The 18,985-nt window shown below is 39.0% G+C and overlaps 3 protein-coding genes across 3 annotated transcripts; 2 read left to right on the forward strand and 1 right to left on the reverse strand.

Moving 5' to 3' along the window:
* Positions 1-1,275: 1,275 nt before the first annotated feature.
* si:ch211-175m2.5 (uncharacterized protein LOC568697 homolog) lies at positions 1,276-7,140 on the reverse strand. The gene is made up of 5 exons (XM_059347018.1): positions 6,816-7,140; positions 6,566-6,733; positions 5,594-5,693; positions 2,999-3,129; positions 1,276-2,823 (listed from the first exon to the last, which is right to left on the reverse strand). Exons 1-5 carry the CDS (start codon positions 6,867-6,869, stop codon positions 2,533-2,535), a joined length of 744 nt encoding a protein of 247 aa, XP_059203001.1. The 5' UTR covers positions 6,870-7,140; the 3' UTR covers positions 1,276-2,532.
* Positions 7,141-8,498: 1,358 nt separating this feature from the next.
* polr2g (RNA polymerase II subunit G) lies at positions 8,499-11,809 on the forward strand. The gene is made up of 8 exons (XM_059346279.1): positions 8,499-8,720; positions 9,036-9,145; positions 9,953-10,112; positions 10,617-10,667; positions 10,770-10,835; positions 10,965-11,036; positions 11,196-11,229; positions 11,470-11,809. Exons 1-8 carry the CDS (start codon positions 8,709-8,711, stop codon positions 11,481-11,483), a joined length of 519 nt encoding a protein of 172 aa, XP_059202262.1. The 5' UTR covers positions 8,499-8,708; the 3' UTR covers positions 11,484-11,809.
* Positions 11,810-11,890: 81 nt separating this feature from the next.
* Positions 11,891-18,780, forward strand: eef1g (eukaryotic translation elongation factor 1 gamma). Its single transcript, XM_059346278.1, has 10 exons — positions 11,891-12,041; positions 12,904-13,062; positions 13,301-13,364; positions 13,633-13,775; positions 13,909-14,052; positions 14,894-15,023; positions 15,501-15,705; positions 16,238-16,410; positions 17,647-17,771; positions 18,408-18,780. The coding sequence occupies exons 1-10, from the start codon at positions 12,030-12,032 to the stop codon at positions 18,564-18,566; spliced, it is 1,314 nt and encodes a 437-aa protein (XP_059202261.1). The 5' UTR covers positions 11,891-12,029; the 3' UTR covers positions 18,567-18,780.
* The last annotated feature ends 205 nt before the right edge of the window (positions 18,781-18,985 follow it).

Below are 18,985 nucleotides of genomic sequence, written 5' to 3' on the forward strand. Positions count from 1 at the left end.
CCCATTTCACATGAATGTATCACAACTTGTTTTATCTGTCTCGGGGGAATAAAGACGCAGCGCCGAGCCTCCCCAGACTCTCCTCCCAGGAATGAAATCGTATTGATTTGTCCATCAATGTAATAACAGACTACAATAACAAAAGCGGGAAAGCCTCCACCTGAAAGCCAATAACTTTGTATTCCTGTACATTTCTATTTTGTTCTTGAGTGGCAGGGCAGCTACAGACCATAAAGTAGCCTGGTCTGGAGCCTGTTGCCTCCTTTTAATACTAATAGGAGACATGGGGGTCAGGAGGGTTGGTGTCTAATGAGGAGCTGTAATATTACACGAGCAGTTCCCGAGACATATGACACTTAATCAGGATGATAAGGATGTGGCAGGAAAGCCCAGGGAGGACACTATCAGTGAAATGACCTTTGCTAGCATCAATAGATTTCAGACCGTTTCACAATGTGTCTCAAGCTCTGTCAGAGGAATTCAGTGGTGTGTGCATGCCTAAAGAGTCCGATTCTGCTGAAGTTAATGTCTAGTTTCAATGACTTTCAGGGTCTGAATGACTTTCAGCTCACCATTCAACATGTGATGCTTTGCACTGTCAAACACATCTTCTCAAATGTGAATATCTCCCTCATCTCAATGTGAGACAGGTCGTTTTCAAATGCACTTGAAAAAACAACAACATTTGCATATGTGCTCTCATTGCTACCCACTGTTTGTAACTCCGACATCATTCACACATGCACACCGGAGTAAATCTTGTGGCGACGCCTGAAGTCATGTTTTACTTGTATCACTGTGGATAATAGACAGCACAGGGACGTCAGCATTAAAAAGTAGGTTGCCAGAAAATAACATTTCAGAAGGGAATGTTGTTTTGCACACAGAAATTAGATCAGGAACAATGATTCATCTACAGCCACAGAAACTGTAAATGTACAGCTAAGATCTGCAGACATAGGTACTCATTGTAAAATATATTTTTTTCTCTTGATGTGATAATATCTATCACGTTTACAGCTATTATAGGATATAAAATCACATCAATCTTTTAATTATAGTCTGGCAGTGTAACATACCTTTAAGCCATTCCAATGCATGTGTTGATGTGGTGCCATCTGGTGGTGATTCACAGGAACTCACCAAGTGTGATTGTGATTTCTTTACTTCTGCTGTCCCACCACTGTGATACAAGTGATTTATTATAAACCAACCATTTCCACAGAAATCTAAAAGTGGCAAAGTCAGAAAAATAAAATCCAAACTTTATATGATCAAGAAAAATAGTTTATTTAGATAAAGGGAAGGTTTAGAAAGGCAAGCTTACACTGCTGTGAAACAATGCTAGCAATTTATTTACACTCTTCCTCGTAGTCAGGGTAACAATGCATTGAGCATAACACATCATAACAAAGAGCACATTCATCTGGTGAACAAGGAAATAAAGAGCTGGCTTCAGATTTTGAGTTTCATGTGACAAATTTTAAGACACAGACACAGAATATAAAAGACAACCGTGTAATTGTATTGCAATTGCACTTAGCTGCAAAAAAACAATCCCCACCACATAGCGCATGGCATATAGTGTCCAGTGCACAACCAGAGCCACCAAATATTCTAAATGTTGTGATAAATAAGCAGATATAAAGACAACAGTTACACACAGTGACAAATTATACCTCATCGACACACACAGGAAGGTACACAACTCAGATGACCTCTCTAATGCTTCTCCGTCATCTAAATAAGCACAATTTTTTAAAGGCACTTTTGGAAGTGGTAGTTGTGTCATTATTAGACTTTCAATTTTAAGGTCATGATCCATTCACTTTTCGATTTAAAGATATTTGTTTCAGTACTGACAGCTATGCTATTGTTAGACTAATGAGTCTTGAGTCATAAAGTGACGGATTATTGTATTTATGCCCAGACAACTGACGTTTACATTTTCAAATTCCTCTTTAAAAAGACAGGTGACATGGTATTAAGTGTGACATCACCACCATATTTTATTTTTTTTTTATTTTAAGGCCATATGGTTACATTTCTTTGATAGCTGATCCTGCCTTTAATTTCGATGATTGAAACTGAAAGAAAATTTCAAAGATTTTTTTATTTAGAATTTAAATCATTACACCCCTTAGACTTGGTAAACTTTACAAAATCCTCAATGTTTACATCCTATATTCAATCCGGAGAGCAGGCCAAAACTTTGGATACACTAGGCAACTTGTGATTGATTTTAAGCATGAAATAAAATATCACCAAGGTCAGTTATTTTGCTTCCTTCCTGTGTTAGTCTCTAGCTTTTATTCAAACCCACCCAGGCTCAGTCAAGTAACTGTTGAACCTAAATCATGGTCTCATGACAAACTGACTAATTCCAGTGTAACTTGCAAATGTAATTGCGTTCAAGTGGCATACCTGCCAATCTGCTCCTCATTTAAACATAAATTAGAAAACAGCTGATTGTTCACAAGAGGGAGACAGAAATAAAAAACACCTTGACATGTGATAATCTTGTCAGTGACGCTACTCCTTTTCCCCTTGCCTTTTGTCCTTACTCTTGTCCCGTGGTATGCGCCCCATGTTATAAAATTCCAAGTTAGGCCTCATGTCGGTGAGGTGGGCGAGCCGGTTGGACATGGCAAAGAAAGCAGCGATGGCAGCGATGTCCCACGCATCCTCACGGTCAAACCCCACTTCCTCCAAAGACTGGAAGTGCTGCTCTGTGATGGTGTCGCTGCGACACACAGCCATCGCAAAGTCTAGCATGGTACGCTCCCGAGGTGACAGCTCTGCATTCTCATAGTTAACAACCACCTGCATAAAAAACAAAGCAGCAAATTCTGATGTGTTTAAATTATAACTTTTTTGAGTCACATAAAAAGTGTTTGGCTCTGATTGAATAAAAACCCTTCTATAACTTTAATATAGTAAATGTGTATTATAATGAGCAAAGCAGAGACAAGTAGAAGCAATCAGTTACAGGTTATACCTGATCAGATAGAGTGGGTTTCTTAGAGTAGATGCGGTGCAGTGCACTGTGGGATACCACACAGTAAAGACACTTGTTGTGGATACTGGTAGCCACAACAATGAGCTCACGATCTGCCTTGGTCAATCCGCCTGGAAGACATGAGATATATTTTTAGTGTGAAATCATGAAAAAAAGAACACACATTACAACAACAACAATAAAATATAAAGTACATAGGATCAGAGCAGGCTGGCTGGTTACAGTCAACCAAGCTATACAGATAAATGAGTAAACTGCATCTTGGAACAGATTTTTATTGTCAGTTGTAAGTGTAAACGCTCAGAGGCCAATATGACTCAATACATGAAGTCACAAAAGCCAGATCGTGGTTATCCGATAACCACACTAACTGTACAGGTGACATGGTGTGCTTTTGTGCAGTCAAATATTAGTTAGTTGAAGTGGAGTAGGCCACCTCCAGGTCAGCTTTTGTTCCACATAGTGTCTAAATGTCTTCACATTAAGGACCTTTTTTATCATTCACATCTGAAAAACAGAAACATAATAATGGGGTGCTCTGGCCATAATCCAAGCCACTAGTTCTTAATTGGTCTAGCCTCAGGGTCCACATTTCTCCTTAGTCAATAAGTCACGGTTCACATGTAGGCTAACTGAGCACCCATTCAGTTTTATTTCACAAAATGGAAACAAAACAAAGTGCAATTGAGTTTTAAAACCCAATGAAGTAAAATGCATAGCAACAAAAAACCTGAATACCTAATGTACTCTGCAGATCTCTTCCTGTAATGACTGCTTCTGTTTTATTATGGCCCTCTCACTATGACTGTGAGATCTCGCTCTACCTGCCAAAAGTGCCTTTGCTGCTAAATATTTAGGAGCCCATTTATGTAAAACAAGAGCCTATACATAAAGTGACTTTATGAGAAGACATTATGCACTTTCTTTTAAAAGGTGTCACTTAACACTTCCACGAGTCTGCAGTCTTGTTATGGCTGTGGCTGTCTGGGTCCACATCTACTGTGTGTTTAGTGAGTGGTGGAGAGCAGACACAGTGCAGCAGCCAGACTGATAATTATACTACTCTCACTTTCTTATAGTGGCCTTAACTCCCCAACTACAACTAAAAATGGGAATTATATGTGCAGTCAAAGTGGTGGAAAGCTCCAGATTCAGCAAGAGACAAGATGCAATCAGCGTCTTAAAAAAGAAAATTATATGGGACCACCTTTCTGTGCTTATACAAGTAGCAACCTCTCCGGGGCTGAAAGAGAAGTTGACGCTAAAGTGCCCAAACCTGCAGTTCGACAAATGGCCACTTGAGGCTGACCTTAGAGTTCTTCAGTTTTTCTGGTAAGTACATTATGTTTTAATGGTTTTAAGCATGTTTTGCAGTTCACCATGAACTGTAAATGAACCGTTTTAACCAAGCTAACAGGTAGTGTTACGGTAAGCTCCACCCTCTTATCCATATATGGTCACTACTAATTCCTTTTGGCTCAAAGAATCCAAGATAGCCACTGTCAGAATGACACACTCCAGCAGTGGCGGTTCTAGACCACTTTTATTGTGGGGGCCAAGGAGGGGCCAGTGTTTAATCAGAGGGGCACATTAAAAATCGTCAAAAATGATATTTAAGCATTCGAAACCTTTATTTTAGCTAAAAGTCTCATATTTGGAAGAACTTCATTGATTGAATGAGACTTACCAACATTAACAGTTATTTTTGTATGGCAATGACATTTCTAATTTTTGTGCACAATTATTATTTTTTTAATTTTGAAAGTGCAGTGCAGTGAGAATGATCTTTATATTTAGCTTTTATTGCACAATTAAACTATTATACAATGTACACATTATGTGTTCCTTTTGTGTACAATGAAATATTGTTTGAACAAAAAATAGGTAAGAATTGCTTTGTCGTTCATCGTTATAAATTGATCATTTTATTATTAATTTGACACAGGGGCCACAGCAGGGGCCAAGGGCTTCTTCACAGGGGCAGTGGCCCCTGGAGGCCCCTGTGTAGAACCGCCACTGCACTCGAGGCTTCAGAACAGTAGTCTAAAAATCACTAGGTGACTTCACGGTGACTATGTCCATTATTTTTATATATCTAAGTGCAGAATAAAACCCACAGTGTATGTTTAAGTACCAGTCTGTATCAGATGGGTGTGTTGTTTCCCTACCTGGTATTTACCTGTTTCCACCAGACCTTATTTACCACAGCTTTGACATTCCTACCTGTCACTGTTTGATCATCAGCTGAAACGGATATAGTATCACACCTGCACTCCAGACGAGGCCATCCATGCCCCATCTGTTACTAAATTACAACACACAACCAGAAAAGCCAAACAGAGCGCAGCCTTGAAAAAAAGTGAGTAATACTGTAAATGTAGGAAAGCTGCAACAGTCTGGCCTTGCATATGATTGTGGTTACAGGCGTTAATGACTTATGGGCCTTGGAATTAAATGTTTAAAGTGTTTAAGGGGCCCAGGTGGCCTCATCAGGATGCCTATAATATCTATCACCGACCCTGAGTTATACCACTTGCACTCTTACTGCCACTACAGAGAAACAGAAACACACACCTGTCTCCTTGTTCATGAGTTCATTGTAGTAAGCAAAGAAGGCTCTGAACTCTGCCGGTCTGTGAGAGAGGACTTTGAAGACATTGGGCAAAAAGCCTCCCTGTCAAGAAGGAAACATGAAGTTTAACAGACTGTAAAATGAGAGTCTGTGTGCAGTTGATGTAGTGTAATGCAATACACTTGAGAAAAAAATATTTGCCCTTTTTTCTGAATTAAAGAGCTAAGAAGCTAAGAAAAGTTGTCATGGAAAAAACACTACTGGTCTTAAATTGAAAATAACTGAATTAGTTAGATAATTATTTGAATTGGTGACATCTCAAATGAGTGCATTAACCCTTTATCAGGCAAAGAAATATATTTGGTAACTTCAGGTAATATTTTGAGAAAAAAAGTTGCAAATTTACTAGATTAAAGTGGCAAATCTACAAGAAAAAAGTCGCAGATTTAAGAGATTTAAAGTGCCAAATCTACGAGAAAAAAAAATGCGCAGATTTATGACATTTAAAGTGGTGAATATGGGAGAAAAAAGTTGTTTTTTTCCCAATGCTGCGCATTTTTTCTCGTAGATTTGCCACTTTAATCTCGTAAACTTTTTTCTCAAAATATTATTTTCGTAATTTTTTTTACACATTCTGGCTGTATGTTATATCCTCCAATATTCTCTAGGGTTGAAATTTGAAAGTATTTCAATGAGTGCTCTATTAAGGGTTAAAGTGGTGAATCTGGGAGAAAAAAAGTAGCCTTTTTCCCACATTTTCCTCGTAAATCTGCGATTTTTTCCCGCAGATTTGCCACTTTAAATCTCTTAAACCTCCGACTTTTTTTCTTGTAGGTTTGCCACTTTAATCTAGTAAATTCGCAACTTTTTTCTCGAAATATTACCTGACTCTAATTACCAAATATAGTTATTTGCCTGATAAAGGGTTAAACTTCCGAAATGTATGATCTCTTACTATGATGGTTGTTGTTTACCTTTGACTCAACTTCCTCCATAAGCTCCACGATATCATACGGGAGGTCTTTCTTGTTCGGGACTGGATAGCGACTGATGTTCTCCGGTGGCGGATCGCTGGAGAAATGTCTGCTGCTCCCCGCGGACACCGCCGCTCTCCGAGGCATGCAACCCGACCGGAGAGACGTCTGGGCGGAGGACAAGAGGGTCACACGAGTCCAGCAGAAACAACACCCGCAAAGCAGAGTAGAAAAACATTCAACAACTTACCAGCTGTTTGAGCACAGGGGGACGAAATAACTTGGAGACGAGGTTGCTCGCCATGTTGCCTGGCTGGAAAGTACAAGAGAGGAGCCGGAGGGAGATCAGCTGTCAGCTCCGGTAGTTTCCAATCTTCCCAGAAGGATTGAGGAAGTCAGATTTATGGTGTAGTGTCGACCAATGCTGCTACTGTCGTAAAATAACAAAATAACAAGTTATTTATCAGTCGTTCCAACTGTCAGTCACCTGTTATTGTTCATGTTTTTGCAATGGGTGATAACAGGATCATATGCTGTTATCTTACGTCTGCATCTCTTGTCTTGTTGTTAAAAATCTCCAGTCAAAACAACCCAATCATAAAGCAGCGCTGAGTCACGCCTCCCGTCTGTCCGGTCTGTCCAATAGTATGTGTCTGCAGGACCCGGAGGCTGCAGATCTGTACCTGCAGATCTGTACCAATCTGTACCCTCTCTTTCTTGTTTTTGTAAATGAAACCAAACAGTATATTGAATCTATTAAGAAATCTTCCAACCTGAAAGCTGTAAAAACTGTTAGTTTATGTCAACTTTACAGTTTTTTCGTATAAGGACTTGCCTATGTATTGTTAAGACCATATGTCTATGGTTAAGACCCCCTGACGGCGTTTTGTATTGTTGTTGTATTGGTGTTGTATTGTCTTGCATTGTGTTGCTTTAATAAAGTTTAATTAAAAAAAAATTCTAGACCTGTCAGTGCCCCTACTGGACGGGTGTAGAACTGCAACTAAATCAGCATCTCACCAAAGCACCACTTTTTGAAATAAGTTACACTTGTATTACAATTTTAATTTTTTTCTACTCCCGAATAAAAATACTAAGATTTAATTATTGACGATCATGAAGCTTCTAACTAAATAATTCCCCTCCAGAAATCAGTCTGATTCTGATGAAGCTAAAAGCTTCCCTTCAAACACGTTTTTAACATTTATTTACACCATCAATTCTAACAGTTTAAAGGTTTAATACACCCCAACACTAAACAGTTGGAAGGGTGATTACACCAAAATACAATATATTAACAAATGATTAAAGGTTTATTACACCTATGTTTTCTTTAAGTTTAATCACACCCAGATATGTATTTTGGTATGCATCTATATCATTTACACATGTTGTTTGATCCAACTATTTCAGTTCTTTATTTCTTAATATCCATCAGAGCACAAAACTTGCACTGCATTGATCAAAACCGCCACAACATATAACAGGAAATGTCTGGTCTTGGGTGTCCAGTCCTCACTGTTGTTGTGGGAATATGAAATAAAGGCTGAGAAATACGGAAATGGTTTAACATGTTTTATTTAATAAAATAAATAATGATTGAATGAAAAAACATGTTCAAAAGTTGCTTCAACGGAAATTAGGGGCGCTGTCGCAAAATACAAGAAGTCTAGAAATGCAGGTACAGATCTACAGGTACAGATCTGCAGCCTCCGGGTCTGCAGAAACACCCTACTCGGTGTCCCCGCTCCCGTGCACTGCTCCTCCGCGCCGCCAGGGGTCAGTGTCTGGCAGTGTAGCTATTGTTTCTATGGAGCGTTTATGTCTCTATTTATTGCAGTTTACAACCAACTAACCCACAGATAATTAATTTTGAAGTGGGGAGGGTTTTTGCAGGGTTCCTTGTTTTTTAGCTGCCTTTTCTAGTACTTTAGGTGGACTGTGCGCTCCCTCTATCAAACCCATAGATATCTATAAGAAAGGCTGTGTATCTATGATCAACCCCCCCAGTGTTGACCCTGTGAACCGGAAATGATTCAGTCACGAATGAGCGACAGGTTTTTATTCATTCAGTGAACGACGCTTTGGATAATTGATCAAAACAAGAAAATCAATCAAGCACGAATTGAGCATTACATCAACTATGTTTTACCATGTAAGTACATGTTTTGCTCTCCGTGTATGAGCTGGCTAATGCGTGTTTGTTTATCAATATGCCTAGCTTGATCGGTTAGCATAGCTAATGTAACTTAGCTCAACAAAAGTTCTCAAAAAAAATCCTGTGTGTTGTGTTGCTGTTTGATAGCCATGCAGCAATAAAGCCAGTTTTCTCTTGATTTTGATACGCTGAGGTAGCACCCGCAGGATCACTCACACAAAGCTTAAAACGAAAATTACAAATAACATGCAGGTCACACTACGAGCCACTGGAAGCGTTGTCTTATAATGCACTGATTTGTTGTGTTCTCAGATTTCTTTGGAGCATGAAATCTTGCTACATCCGAGGTATTTTGGCCCTAACCTTCTCAACACCGTGAAGCAGAAGCTGTTCACAGAAGTAGAGGGTACCTGCACTGGCAAGTGAGTGGCTGCAAGACTCATTAATGTGCAGATATACAAATGCAATACATACAAATAACTTGTTTTGGTTCTGAACATCTTAATAACATGGTAAGAGCTTGTAAGTTGACTGAAAGGTTGTCATTACAGTGACTTATTGCATATAGGAGGTTGGAATACATGTTTCTAAAGTGCAATGAACTTCAAGCCAATGCAGATATATTTGTAAACACTTGACAAACACTTAAACAAATAAGCATTTCTATGTCCTTCGTAGGGGGTAGATCAAGTAACCAAAAATATTCTGGATGACTTGCCTGGGATTGTCTGTGCTATTTGACAACTTGTGTTTTTTATATATATATATATATATATATATATATATAAGTACAGGCCAAAAGTTTGGGCACACCTTCTCATTCAATGTGTTTCCTTTATTTTCATGACTATTGACATTGTAAATTCATCAAAACTATTAATGAACACATGTGGAGTTATGTACTTAACAAAAAAGTGTGAAATAACTGAAAACATGTCTTATATTCGAGTAAGGAAAGGGTGGCTACTTTGAGGAATCTAAAATACAAGACATGTTTTCAGTTATTTCAGTTAATTCCATATGTGTTCATTCATAGTTTTGATGCCTTCAGTGAGAATCTACAATGTAAATAGTCATGAAAATAAAGAAAAACGCATTGAATGAGGAGGTGTGTGTCCAAACTTTTGGCCTGTACTGTATATATATATATATATATATATATATATATATATATATTTTCTTTGATTGAAGATATTCATGTTATTGGTTTTTGTGTGTTCCTCCTTCAGATATGGCTTCGTCATTGCAGTCACCACCATTGACAACATCGGAGCAGGTGTGATCCAGCCGGGGAGAGGCTTTGTCCTCTACCCAGTCAAGTACAAGGCCATTGTGTTCCGCCCATTTAAAGGAGAGGTGGTTGACGCTGTGGTCACTCAGGTTAACAAGGTGAGGGACAATAGAAGGAAGGTTGCCTGATCACTGCAGAGTTCATAAGCTGGCTTATTCTTAAATTATCTCATGTGGTATCAGACATATTGACACTATATTACTCCTATTGATGCTGCACTGCTCACTAACATTTGCTGATGTCCAAGATGTGTAGATATTGTTCTGAAAAATCTGCATAGTATTGTAACTGGTTATTTTAATGGCTAATACTCATGTTTACATATGCTTTCTGATGAATCTTGTTCCAAAGTAAAATGAGATGCTTTGTTTTATAAATCATACTTATCATAAAGATAACATGTGGCAAAGATGACTACAAAACCTTTTGGACTAGTGAAATTTTCTACTGTTATAGAGCACTTTTTAAAAATCTTCATCACAGTAAAGGTGTTTTTCAGACTTTTGCAGTGTTTGATGCATTGCATATGATTTAATTATTAAGTGATCATAGATATTTTTCTTAATATATATCTTAATTATATTTTTCTCCGTTCCCCTTAGGTTGGATTGTTCACAGAAATTGGTCCCATGTCCTGCTTCATCTCTCGCCACGTGAGACAGCTTAACATTATTTTTTGTTGATAGATTTGGTTGGCTTAACTTAACTTTTCGATGTACATTGTCTTTATCTCATGAGAAACTTTGTTTTTGCAGTCAATTCCCTCAGAAATGGAGTTTGACCCCAACTCCAATCCTCCTTGTTACAAGACAGTTGATGAGGTAAAAATATTCATTATTTCTTATTATGAGCCAGAGGTTAAAAAGATCACAACATTACAGTATTATTGTTTAATCAGTATACTGTTGTAGAGTTGCATTTAAAGGATGCTTTCTTCTCTTCTTTAAAAGGACATTGTCATCCAGCAAGATGATGAGATTCGGCTAAAGATTGTGGGAACAAGAGTGGACAAGAACGACATTGTAAGTGATTTTGTTTGTTTTAATAAGGGCTGCATATTAATATATATAAATAATAATTGAAAAGGTGTGTCACTATATCTTGGACATTCCACAGTAGTTTATAGAAGTGAAGCACTGTAATTTACAGTAAGTTAAAAACCTTTTCCCCTTGTTTTTCAGTTTGCCATTGGATCTCTTATGGATGATTATCTGGGTGAGTATTAAACAGAACATAGCCATTTAGGTGTTGATCTGCTCATTAGATGGGCATGGACTGATAAAATGTGTTGTATATATTTATTTAATGTCATTAATGGAGGTTTTGCTTCAATTTGGTTACTGTTGTTGCATTGGAACAGTTTTAGCTGTTCTGTGATGACCTCTGTTATAAAAATGTTTTATTCCCTGTTTTATGATTGGTCATTGAACATTGCCTTCTGTACTTTGTTTCCAGGTCTTGTGAGCTGATTTGCCCCAGAGGGAGCACATTTCACATGGGACATTTATTTAGTTATTTCTTTGTTAAAATTAATATTTTTCTACAGTGATTGATAAGGCATGGTGGCAGGAAGAGAAGCCCCACATCAACATCATTTCATTATTATTACACTGCACACTGTTTTTATTGGAACTGGTGTAACATTCAAAGTAAATCCAAGAGCTTGCAAAATGTAATACCATAAAGAGGCGGCACATTTTTATTAATTTAACATTACTTTCATGCAGAATTCAGTTTGTATCTCAACTATTGTTTTTTTGTACGCAGACTGTAATAAAGTATTTTATTTGTTGTATCTTTGTATCCTTTTTCATTAAAATTTCATACTGTTAATATCTGGTCAGGGCATTGACAGTTAGTTACATCAGCTACATACATCTGTTTGAAATGTGGCAAAGCATTACCCATCCATAACATCACCCGAAACGTGAACGCGGAAATTTCAAGTGCGCGCACGACGCGTGGCCGTAAATACGTCAGTGAAACGCTCGTTCTTTCTTTCTCTCGTCCTGAAGATGGCGGCAGGGGTGAGTACGATGGAAAGATGGCTAGTTTGGGGTTTTCTTTTAACTTTCCTGGCGCAATCCGCCGTTAATCAGGCCCATCTGCACTCTTACTGAGCACGTCTATCCACAAACAATTATAAATGTATGTTAGTTAGCTGTTATTGTGGGTATTTACGAAGAATTTCATTCAGTGTCCATAGAAACTAGGGTTAGCTTTTGCTATACTGACGTTGCATTCACAGTGAATGACGCCCCTCTTCTGGCCCTGGCTTCTGCCACGTTACCGTGGCTATTGTAAAGCGGTGAACACTTAAACTAAATTTAGAGGAGCTTTCGGTCAATGTCTGTGGCTTTGTTTTGTTAAACCCAAGGTTAACCTGTGTTTGACTTTCTCTAGGAATATTGAGTCAAAAGCTGCACAAACGGAGACCGGTAATGGTAGCTAGCATCAGTTAGCATTTAAAGCCAGCTAAAAAAAAAATCCCACGTGAATATAGCTCGGTGTTTATTTTCAGTTTAATAGGGTACTTTTGACACGGATAACCGGCATTTTTTAAATCTTAATTACACTCCAGCTTTACCTTGTTCCTGTTCCTACCGAGTCCATTTTAAATGGCCAAGCATCCAGACTCAGCTGGCACCATTACTTTGTCAAGGAAGCTACCAGACTAAGCTATTTCACTTAACCAGGGTTCGTGGCTTTAGTGACTATAATTGTATTTCCCAATATATAGCATAGTGTAATTCAAAATAATAGAACTGCATTGCACCGCCGGATCAAATAATTTTTACAAATTCATGCTAAACTGCTAGCAAATTGTCTGTTCAAAGTTTATATTTTTTAATAGTTTTATAATTGCATTGTTGTCTCTCTCCTTTCCAGACTCTGTACACGTATCCAGATAACTGGAGGGCATTCAAGGCCCAGATTGCTGCCCAGTACAGTGGGTCTCGCCTCAAAGTCGCCAGCAACCCCCCTGCCTTCACCTTCGGGCAGACGAACCGTACTCCTGCCTTCCTCAACAACTTTCCTCTGGGCAAGGTTAGTGCAGCTGTGCTCAGCCTGCAGGATCTTTTTTGTTTTTACAGTAGCTCTTGTTTCAATGTCAATAATGTATGTGGTGAATAAGGTACTGCATTTTGGTCAATTAATGGGATGGCTTTAACCTGTTTGACGATGACACTGTTGTGTAACGAACGTGTCTCATCATGCATTTAACTGCTTCACCCTCTGGATAAAAATGTGTTAAGTTTTTCTTGAATTCTGCCATTTTTTGTAGGTACCCGCCTACCAGGGAGATGACGGTTTCTGTCTGTTTGAGAGTAATGCCATTGCTCACTATTGTAAGTCTAATTTATTATTAAAATGGTTAAGGTGTCTCATGCACTATTAAACTGGGTGTTAATCCAGGAGTTCTGTATTGTTGGTCTTCAGTCCTTAAAGGAGTATAGTATATGTTGCTTCATTAATGCTGAATTCATGGATGTGCAGGCCTGTACTGCATGCTGCATTTCATTAGTCCTTATCTCGTCTGCACTTGTAACTGCTCTACCATGCTTTTAAAGGGAATGCATTAGTACTGAAACCCTTTCCACCTTTTTGTAACCACAGTGAGCAATGATGCCCTGCGTGGTGCCACTCCACAGGCCGCAGCCCAGGTGCTGCAGTGGGTGAGCTTCGCTGACTCAGAGATCATCCCTCCAGCCAGCGCATGGGTCTTCCCCACTCTGGGAATCATGCAGTTCAACAAGCAGGTTTGCATCTCTATTCAAGCTAAACACTTAAATGATTATTTGGTAGATGTGGGTGATGGTTGGTGCCAGATTCAGTGTGACACACCGGCTGAAACTTGGCACTTGACCATGTAGTATTTGTGTCATTGTCTAGGCCACAGAGCAGGCCAAGGAGGACGTGAAGAAAGCCCTTACACTGCTGAACCAGCACCTGAACACCCGTACCTTCCTGGTGGGAGAGAGGATCAGTCTTGCTGACATCACAGTGGCCTGCTCCATGATCTGGCTTTACAAACAGGTAAGACTTGCACACAGCAAATTACAGTTGGCAAAGTCACACGCTGTATTCCTTATTTTTCTTACAACTACATGCAGGGATGATGAAGTCTTGAAAGTTTCAAATATAGGTATTGGGGAATATGCTTGAATTTGAAGTTACTTCTTGGAAAATGCCTTATTTTCAGCATAATCTGGAGTTTTATCTGCACAAGTTAACAAAAAGGCTTTCTATTTTAAACTAAGCAATCCTGACATTTTGTCTCCGAAGTCTTGCACCAGATGTTCCTGAGTGGAGTTAGATTGACTGCCATGGGTACTAAAATAAAAATATTGAATATTGGGAAGTGTTGACCTGTAAAAAGTCACACCCACCAAACCTGAAAATTATGTGTTTTAAATTGTTTCAAGGCTGGTCTGTTGCTGACATGATGCACAGACTTTGCTTTTTATAATTTAAACAAACTCAGCCGCCTGTTTGACTCATGACATGTTATGCTGCTGACTTGAAATAGACCTTTTCTTAGATAAATAAAATGATTTCAAATCTTAAAGCAAACAAAAAATAACCAGAACCTGCTGCTGGCTCATATTATTCTACTGAGGTAATATTTATGTCAGACATTCTGTCCGGAGGGATTTGAATGTTTGTCTTTGACAGATTTAACCTGATAACGGAAACCCAGATGCTGATAAGGTTTTGAGTCTGGACATTTTTATATTGGGTACCTTTGAATGTGCTTCTGAAGCCTTGACTTCTACTTGTAAAATTTTGTACTTATCTGACTCACTTCTGATGTCCATAATGATATTTGACCGAAGATGCTTTCCACAAGGCCCTAACGCCCCTCTGTCCCCTGTAGGTCCTTGAGCCTTCCTTCCGTCAGCCGTACACCAACGTGAACCGCTGGTTTGTCACCTGTGTCAACCAGCCCCAGTTCAAGGCTGTCCTTGGAGAGGTCAAGCTGTGTGAAAAGATGGCCCAGTTTGATGGTGAGTAATGCATTGAGCATGATTATGGTTGCTCGAGCTCACCATGCAAGTTAAAGGCTTAAATTAGACATGCAGCATTTACAAATATCTGTGTCCAAGCTGAATTACTTTCAGCCACACACAAAAAATTTAAACTCCAAAGACCTCAGCTGAAAGCCCCCCTCTTTAGGGAAAACAGGTGGTCCCCTGTCAATGGGCAAGGTGGTGTCCAGTTATGGCACAAAGTCTTAATCTGACAGGGGAAGAGAAACTTGAGACCGTATATTCATCCCAGCCAACTCTTATTCAGTGAGCACAAGGCTGTTTCATAATACGGGCACACTAAAGAGACTGACTATAGGTACGGAAATTTTCTATAAAACAAAACTACACTACGTTTTTTTTTTTTTTCCCCCAGTTTTGAGTGCAAAAACAAAATCACATCACTAACATTTTAACAGGAAACATATTTTTCAATCTTCTGTTCCCTTCCTCCAGCCAAGAAGTTTGCAGAGATGCAGCCCAAGAAAGAGGCCCCTCCTAAGAAAGAGAAGGCAGGAAAAGAGGCAGCCAAGCCCCAGGAGAAGAAGGAAAAGAAAAAGGAGGAGAAGAAGCCTGCCCCAGAGGAGGAGATGGATGACTGTGATGCTGCTCTGGCTTCTGAGCCCAAAACCAAGGACCCCTTTGCACATTTGGCAAAGAGGTAGAAATATCTTTCATGCTTTTGTTTTGATAAGGTTCATTGATTTTTACATTTTAAACTAACAATTTATAGATCAGCAGTAGCCAAGTACATTTAATTGTGGGGCAGTAACTGGCCTATCCACCAATGAGGAAACTCTCCTCTTTGGAAGAAACAAGAGGTCCCCTGTCATTGGGCAAGGCGGTGTCCATTCATGGCACTAAGTCTTAATCTGATGGGGGAAGAGAAATTTAAGACCATATATTCATCCCAGCCAACTCTTATTCAGTGAGCAAAAGGCTGTTTCATAATATGGGCACAAACCAGATACAATCACATCCTCAAGATTTACAAAACCGTACTCTGTAAGAGGAATAAGTTAGATTTCCTGCCTCAAGTGTAAGATGTAAAAAAAAAAAAAAAAACCTTTGTGAAATTACAAAAGTCATATCTATTTGACACTTTTTCCATTTCTACACCTTGGTGTTTTTTCTCTAAATCTACAGAAAGCACAAATATGACCCTAAACTTTCTCCTTTTTCTTTTTTTTTAGTGCATTCGTCATGGATGAGTTCAAGAGAAAGTATTCCAATGAGGACACCCTGACAGTAGCCATTCCCCACTTTTGGGAGCACTTTGACACTGAAGGGTACTCAGTCTGGTACAGCCAGTACAAATACCCTGAGGAGCTTACGCTTACCTTCAAGAGCTGCAACCTTATTACAGGTGAGACTCAGCAGCTGACACTATCCAGAAAGTGGCATTTTAATATTTATTTATTTTTTGGCTTCGGTCCGTTATGTATGGAGATTTGATGTTTCATGTGTTGGTGAAAGTTTCCTCTATTTGTTCAGTTGGCTTCTAAGGAACAACTACAATTTAAGTGTTTTTATCAGATGTGTACATTATGTTGGTTCTGATTTATATTTACAAAGGTAGTTGGTTGTTTTCCATGGATCCTGCCATCTTTTATAGACAAAAGAATCAATCAACCAAACACTAGCTCCAGAGAGCCTTTTTGCGTAAACCATTCTTTGTGCATTTAATGTACAGACATGACATGCTCAAACCAAGATATGTCAATTGTCTTGGGTAACAATTTTCTGAGAAGAGACATTGCTGTTGAGGTTTTTCAAATTTATTACTTTGGCGGCAGGAACACTGTAAGCCAAGTGCCATATAGTCGATTAATTCAAGAAAAAGCTGACATTTCTACAGCTGATGTCTCCAACACCCTGCAACTTGCACAAATACAATTTTAGAATGAAATGGCACTACAGGTAAGAGAAAATTAGTTGTTGGGGTTGAATTGTCACTTTAATCAACACATTGAGAGTTTTTCTTGGTGACACAAACTTGTTTTGTGAGTTGTTTTGCACCATATTTCAATGTAGCACATTTTTCTTTGAAGTTGATGCATTTTATTTGATAGGGCGTCTTTCAAGGCACTCAAGGTTGCCTTACAGCATAGATTAAACAAAACATCATAAAATTTGTTAGATGAAAATAAGAATAGAAATGCATTAAACCAAATACAATAGGATACAATTGGTTGAAGATCACGCTCAGAATGTATAACAAAGGTTAAGTTACACCGATCGGTAGACTCACCACTTCAGGCCAAGCAAATGCTCCCCTGTCATTGGGCAAGGCAGTGTCCAATCATGGCACCAAGTCTTAATCTGACAGGGGAAGAAAAACTTGAGACCATATATTCATCCCAGCCAACTCCTATTCAGTGAGCAAAAGGCTGTTTCATAATATGGGCACAGTAGATAAAGATAAAGCCAAACTAAGGGTAAAATGTAGGCAGGACTGCTCTACAGACATTGGTTTTGGCCAAAAGTTTTTTTTTTTTTTTTTAAACAAAGTTGACTGCACTGATCAGTGTGTCAGGTAAATGTCATAATACAATCATGTTTTTATGTATTGCTAAAATGTCAAACCCTTTCATGTTAACAGGCATGTTCCAGCGCCTGGACAAACTCAGAAAGAATGCCTTTGCCAGTGTCATCTTGTTTGGCACCAACAACGACAGCAGCATCTCTGGCATCTGGATCTTCAGAGGCCAGGAACTGGCCTTCCCTGTAAGTAAAAACAAACCTGCCACAATGTCCTGACCTGATGACACCTTCATTGAGTGCTTCTTTAAGACAAACTGATGCCATGTGTGTCGTCACTGTGAAATACTTTGACTGCAGCTCAACATTAAACAGATCTTTGAGTGATAAAATGTTTGATTAGAATCAGTGAACAGTCCCCTGTCATTGGGCAAGGCGGTGTCCAATTGTGGCACCAAGTCTTAATCTGACTGGGGAAGAAAAACTTGAGACCATATATTCATCCCAGCCAACTCTTATTCAGTGAGCACAAGGCTGTTTCATAATATGGGCACAAATTATATCAAGTACTATTTTAAAATATCAGATGTTATGTTGATTGGCATCTGCATTGCTGTAGTAACAGCTTTTGTCACTGGCTAAATAAAATGACGTCTTTCAAACTGCAGCACAGTTGAAAAGATTGTGTGAGGCAATGTTGTATCTTATCTGAAACTACATTCTTAAAGCATTCACCAAAGCTTTCATGGTCTGTATTTCAGTGCACACTGTGATGGTGGCTGGATAATCTATCTGATAATTAAATTGTGGTACATTATCAATTAATCAGACCCAAAGTTAATCCCCTGACAATCAAATAACGTATTTTTATTCTGCTCCTAGCTGTCACCAGACTGGCAGATCGACTACGAATCATACGATTGGCGCAAGCTCGATCCAACTAGCGAGGAGTGCAAGACTATGGTAAAGGAGTACTTTGCCTGGGAGGGAGACTTCAAGCACGTGGGTAAAGCCTTCAACCAGGGCAAGGTCTTCAAGTGAGAGGACACTGGGACAGGATCAACAAAAGCATTCAGCGCTTCTGCTTCCCGACACTTAAACCTACTGACTTTCAGCCACCACGTGCTTACATTACTGCAGGAATGACTCGGAATGACAGTGTTTTGAAGACGAGTGAATTGTCTCAGTGGCCCCAAACTGTTTTTTTTGTTTTGACCTGCGAAATAAAGCATTTTCCATAATGCCATCTATGGGATTTGATGTTTGTCTGACTCCAGTTTGTATTTACAGTTGTCTTATTTTCAGTGGTAACCCATCTAGAATACTACATCTTTTGCCAGTCACTTCATAAATGAAGTTTATGGAAAACATTTAATCTGTCATTATCACACGGGTAAATGAACGCCTGCAGAGCAATTCAACAGCAGTTAAAAGCTCAAAACAACCATGTTGAATTGCAC

The sequence above is a fragment of the Centropristis striata genome, chromosome 12 (assembly GCF_030273125.1).
Source record: "Centropristis striata isolate RG_2023a ecotype Rhode Island chromosome 12, C.striata_1.0, whole genome shotgun sequence".
Classification (NCBI taxonomy): domain Eukaryota; kingdom Metazoa; phylum Chordata; class Actinopteri; order Perciformes; family Serranidae; genus Centropristis; species Centropristis striata.

What these genes read in the sequence shown, in the direction of transcription:
- si:ch211-175m2.5 (XM_059347018.1), bottom strand. Translation starts at nt 6,869, where the DNA reads ATGGCGAGCAACCTCGTCTCCAAGTTATTTCGTCCCCCTGTGCTCAAA. An exon ending in CCCCTGTGCTCAAACAGCTG is followed by an intron (nt 6,734 to 6,815) that starts GTAAGTTGTTGA and finishes TCCTCCGCCCAG; the next exon opens with ACGTCTCTCCGGTCGGGTTG. An exon ending in AACCCACTCTATCTGATCAG is followed by an intron (nt 2,824 to 2,998) that starts GTATAACCTGTA and finishes TTTTTTATGCAG; the next exon opens with GTGGTTGTTAACTATGAGAA.
- polr2g (XM_059346279.1), top strand. An exon ending in TGGTCACTCAGGTTAACAAG is followed by an intron (nt 10,113 to 10,616) that starts GTGAGGGACAAT and finishes CGTTCCCCTTAG; the next exon opens with GTTGGATTGTTCACAGAAAT. An exon ending in GAGTGGACAAGAACGACATT is followed by an intron (nt 11,037 to 11,195) that starts GTAAGTGATTTT and finishes CTTGTTTTTCAG; the next exon opens with TTTGCCATTGGATCTCTTAT.
- eef1g (XM_059346278.1), top strand. An exon ending in TAATGCCATTGCTCACTATT is followed by an intron (nt 13,365 to 13,632) that starts GTAAGTCTAATT and finishes TTGTAACCACAG; the next exon opens with TGAGCAATGATGCCCTGCGT. An exon ending in GAGCTGCAACCTTATTACAG is followed by an intron (nt 16,411 to 17,646) that starts GTGAGACTCAGC and finishes TCATGTTAACAG; the next exon opens with GCATGTTCCAGCGCCTGGAC.